The 5,320-nt window shown below is 33.4% G+C and overlaps 1 protein-coding gene across 1 annotated transcript; it reads left to right on the top strand.

Moving 5' to 3' along the window:
* The first annotated feature begins 431 nt into the window (after positions 1-431).
* Positions 432-3,188, top strand: LOC145095259 (kirola-like). The gene is made up of 4 exons (XM_079033172.1): positions 432-684; positions 810-1,071; positions 1,126-1,187; positions 2,767-3,188. The coding sequence occupies exons 1-4, from the start codon at positions 498-500 to the stop codon at positions 3,036-3,038; spliced, it is 783 nt and encodes a 260-aa protein (XP_078889298.1). The 5' UTR covers positions 432-497; the 3' UTR covers positions 3,039-3,188.
* Positions 3,189-5,320: the final 2,132 nt, after the last annotated feature.

Genomic DNA, 5,320 nt, shown 5'->3' on the forward strand with positions numbered 1-5,320 from the left:
AATCATTTTATCTTTGTTTAGGAAGCAGAGGGCACTTTCGTCTAGTCCTTGGGCTGAAATATATATGTGCCACATTATTATAATTGTGCTTGTCATTGGCCTGAGATAAAGGTGCTACTAAAAGTAGTATGATAAAAACTATAGTAAATATTTCATAGTTTTTACTAAAAGCCTACCTAATATTTAAGGAATATGCTCATGTGTATAGAAAGCCACATTTTTCAGTGTTGGTATCTAAAACCTTCCCCAGACAAAGTCCATTATCGGTAATAGTATAGCCATCTGTTGGTATTGGTCTCCCAGTGGTAGTTGTATATAATTCTTTGTTAAACTTTCCATGTCATGTATAGCTTGAAGATGTACAAGCATACAATCACTGTTACATATAGAAAACACGCGCAACATCCATTATATATAAGTGCCTCTTGCATTAGTTGTTCAAGTATTACCATTACAGAGGAAAACTGGCTAGTTATAGTGCTCTTAAGAAAAAATAGATGGCTATCAAAGGAAAGATATCAGGTGAAGTTGAAATCAAATGTCATCGTCACCTGGTCTTTGAACTCTTCAAGCACAAGCCACACGACACGTCAGTCGTGGACCCTGAGAGGATTGCAGCTTGCCATTTAGTTTCGGGTGAATGGGGTGTTCCTGGAGCTGTAATTCTGTGGGACTACTACCATGGTAAACTACTTCATCCGTGCTAATTGAATATAAAAACTTGTTATATGTTGGATCGATACCACACGACACACACACACACATCTATGCATGTAAATATGTACAAACTATTTGTGGTTTTTCTGTAGATGGAAAAAAGGAAACTGCTAAAGAAATCATTGAAGAAATTGATGATGAATTACACAAAATTGTGTTCAAAGTGATTGAAGGAGATATCTTGGAGGTGTATAATTCCCTTAGTTTCATCTTTACCACCAAAGATGTGGGCGATAAGAAGTTTGTTATCTGGACTATAGAGTTCGAGAAAGCAAACCCAAGTATACCGGATCCAACATCGTATATGGACCTGGTTTGTGGAATAGTTGGAAATATGGATTCTCATTTTCTCAAGTAACCATGATGTCGCCTATATATTCACTAAATAACTGTCGCTGACATTATCAGCTCCAACAGCGACTTGCTTGGTTTTATGGTGTTAAAGGGAAGTGATTGTCCAATAAATAAATGTCAGCTGGTGTATTTATAAATATTGATGCTTATGAAGATATGTATTTGTATTGTAAACTAGCATGGTGTTATGGTGTATTTCAGTTACTTGTGTGTGATCGAACTGTTTCATCTTTTGCTTGATTTTTGAAACTAAAACTCACTTTTAATAGTCACGTTTGGTGTTTATGCTTTTCTATAAGTTTAAAACTTCGGAATGGTTTAAGTAACTATGGAATGGTTTAAGACTTTTATTTTGCTTTTTAAGGTTTTGATCAGCATGACCTTTAAAGCGTTAAATCATTTTGTTTTGGTGTTTTGGTGGTGCTCTTAAATGAAATTGTCACTGAAGATCTAGATATGGACAAGAATCAAACTCACAACAATAAACTCTCGAGGAATCACAATCACGGATTCCCATGAAACTAACACCTGTCCATGTGGACAAGAATACTCTCCAGGATTCAAACTCACGAAACCGATTTTATATGTAGTGTCGCTTACCAGAGAGAAACTTCATAACACTTATGAAGTCTTAACCGGTTCAGAACCAAATGAGACGGCTCACGGCTAGCAATCAAGCAAACAGTGATTCATGGGTTGTGTTTATATTTTAGACTTCTGGCATTATACTGTATAAGTGTATATCTAATGTACCCTCATGTACATTACCACATTGCACATGTGAGGATCTAACAGAATGGAGCGATTGTGGAGACCGACCAGGTCTGAAATAGAAATTAAATGTAGGGAATTGTTTGGGAAAATATCAAAATTACAGACCAATCTTGCAATTTTATGTAACGTTTAGGGACCATTTTTGTATATATTTGTATTTGTATAGTTAGGCCCACTATCCTTTGCATGTATTTGTATGTATCGGCCCATGATCATCATCGTATTTATTCTTATTTGTAATGCCTAATTCATTATGGGAAAATATTGGACTTAACAACTACAATAAGAATTTAATAGTTTTACTCTAAAAGGTACCAATTTCTTTTAGAAATATACACATCCGAGGGCTGGTCCAGTCCTTCATGCATTATCGGTGATGCTATACCCATCTGTCGGTATCGGTCTCATGGACAGTGAAAATGTTCCATTAAAATTCCCATGAAATGCAAAGTTTGAAGATGCACAACTACAAGTGGAAATACCCATAAAAGATGCCCAAAACACAACTGGAAATAACCATATATAAGTGCTTGACCATGAAATGCAAAGCTAGATATAGGCTCGCAAGAAAAAAAAGATGGCTAAAATAGGTAAGTTAGTCCGTGAAGTTGAAATCAAAAGTGATATTCACTTGGTCTATGAAATCTACAAGCACAACCAAACAACTCTGCGGTCATCGCCCCTGATAAGGTTCAAGGTTGTGATTTAGTTTCTGGTCAATGGGGTGCGCCTGGATCTGTCATTCTCTGGCGCTTCATCCATGGTAAACTATTTCATTTATGATAATTCAACATGAAAATTTGTTTTATATGTGATCCACACACACATATATATATATATATATATATATATATATATATATATATATATATATATATATATATATATATATATATAAACTAATTATGGTTTTTTCGGTAGATGGAAAAGTGGAAAGTGCAAAAGAAATAGTTGAAGAAGTTGATGACGAATTACACAAAATTGTGTTCAAGGTGATTGAAGGAGGAGTGTTGGAGGTGTATAATCCCTTAATCATCACGATTAATGTTGAAGATATGGGCCATAAGAAGTTGGTTATCTGGACTATGGAGTTCGAGAAGGTGAATGCAAATATACCTGATCCAACACCATATTTAGACTTGCTTTGTGCTGTGGTTGGAGATATGGATGCTTATTTTCTCAAGCGGCCATGATGGTAACAATAAAAGTAAGTGATTGTCCAATAAAAAAAATATAGTCGAATATTGCATGGTTGCTTATCAATATATGTATTTTTATTTTAAACTAGAATAATTTGTGATTCAAGAACTTTTTTTAATTGCAAGTTATAATTAATTACTATATTTTAAGTGGAGAAACCAAGTAATGAAATGAGATAATGGAATCCATGCCTAACGGATGAGACCTAAAATGCATTCGCTTCTACGCCTTTTTCCCGAGTTTTTATGTAAATTCATTAACGGAAAGAGAAGGAAAATGTTGACAGAAAGAAAGGGAGGTGAAGGAAAATATTAATTATTCTGTATTCCCGAGTTCAAAGGAAATGAAAGGAAAGGAAAGGAAAATTTTTAGTTTTTGTGTTCCCGAGTTAGGAGGAAAAAGAAAATAAAACTTAAAATTTTCCTTCCCCTCACTTTCTTCCCAAATCCGCCCAATTTGGGAGGAAAATTTTGAAGGAAAATATGACTCTAAAATCCTTCCCCTCCCCTCACTTTCCTTCCATTAATGAAACTCGGGAACATGATTTTCCTTCGACACCCCTCACTTTCTCTCCGTATCCTCCCATTTCTCTCCTTAAGTGGAACATGATTTATACGCATTATTTTGTGGGATTTTATAGGAATTAGAATTATATTCCAACCAATTCCCACGTTTAAATGCAAAAATACATTTAAAAAGGTAATCCAATTAAAGACACTCAACAAAATACTTTACTCCATGGTTTCAAGATTCATGAAACCCAAGAAATTCTATTTCTCACTTTCTGTGACAGATATTAAAAAGTTTTTAGAAAATCTACATGAATGATCAAATTTTTGCTCTTTATAATAACTTTCTTTAACATAATATATTGTAAAGTTTTTTAGAAAATCTACGACCGCTAAAGGTTGATATCCGTCTCAACATAGCTTTCGAAAAAAGAAGTCTATCTAGGATAGATTTATAATATGCTACAATTTTTTTTTAAAAAAAAATGTTAGAATTGAATTTCACTAAAAGGATTGGATTCCTTCTTCGGTTTGATTTAGGCATACTAGTTGTTTAATCAAGGGAAAGATACCACATTCTAAAGCCGAGAATCCAATGCTTTAGGCTCATTCATTAGATAGCGATATGAAGAAAAATTTCCACTGATTCGATAGTGATATGGAGAACAATCTCCATGGAACTCTAACTAAGAGAAGGTTGTAGATAATGTAGATTTAGACAAAAATATATGGAGGACCTCTTTATGGTTTATGTTGTATTGCAATGATATAAATAAACTATAAAGATATATAAATTTTCCTCTCTAGACAATGTGTAAAATTGAACTGATCTATAACATCCCTAAAATAAGAAAACTACATCAAGTGACTAATGAATAATGATTAGTGATTAGTGATTAGTGACCTGAACAAATGTGACACGATTCGATTTATACGAAATACAAATACATAAAAATTGCAATGAGATCCTTTTAGATTGTCAAACGATTGCAGCTTACAAGGATGGTTGTATATAGGGATGAGCATTAGAACCGCCGGAACCGGAACCGGACCGGAACCGGAACCGGAATTGGTAATAGGTCGGTTACCGGTTCTCCATTTTTATGAAAACCGGTCCCGGTTCTAAGAACCGGAACCGGTTTGATATTTTTTTCATTTTTTAAAATGCACATAACTCATTCATATGACGTCGGAATTACTTAATTTTTTTTCCAGCATGTAATTTGATGTTTGTAGTTCATTTTAGACTATAAAAACACATATTTTGGTTAGATATTGAATCAGTTATAGACCCCGGAAGACAACATATCAATGATGCGTTTTTTCTGTGTCAGCATTTTTTATTTTTTTGGAATTTGTCCCCGCTTTTAAAATGCGCATAACTCACTCATATGAAGTCGGAATTACTTGATTCTTTTTTCATCATGTAATTTAGTGTTTATACTTCAATTTAAAATGTAAAAAGTCATAATTTGGTTAAATATTGAATCATTTACAAGTTCCAGAAGATAGCATATAATCTATAGTATTTCAACCGGTTCCAAAGCTCATCCCTAGTTGTATAGACCCTAAGAAATTATCTAGCCGATAATTTAGTTGGATATGAATATATTTTAAATATAAACGATATAAATATATTTTAAAGTTAAATGATATTTATGAATGTCTTCCTGTTTTTTTGTTATACGACATCTGAGTAAAATGAAATTAATTAGTGTAAGGATTTACATAATGGAAAATATTCATTTTTCGTTGAAAGGAAACTA

The sequence above is a fragment of the Lactuca serriola genome, chromosome 3, assembly GCF_051521515.1.
Source record: "Lactuca serriola cultivar US96UC23 chromosome 3, Lser_US96UC23_V15, whole genome shotgun sequence".
In the NCBI taxonomy this organism is placed as follows: Eukaryota; Viridiplantae; Streptophyta; class Magnoliopsida; order Asterales; family Asteraceae; genus Lactuca; species Lactuca serriola.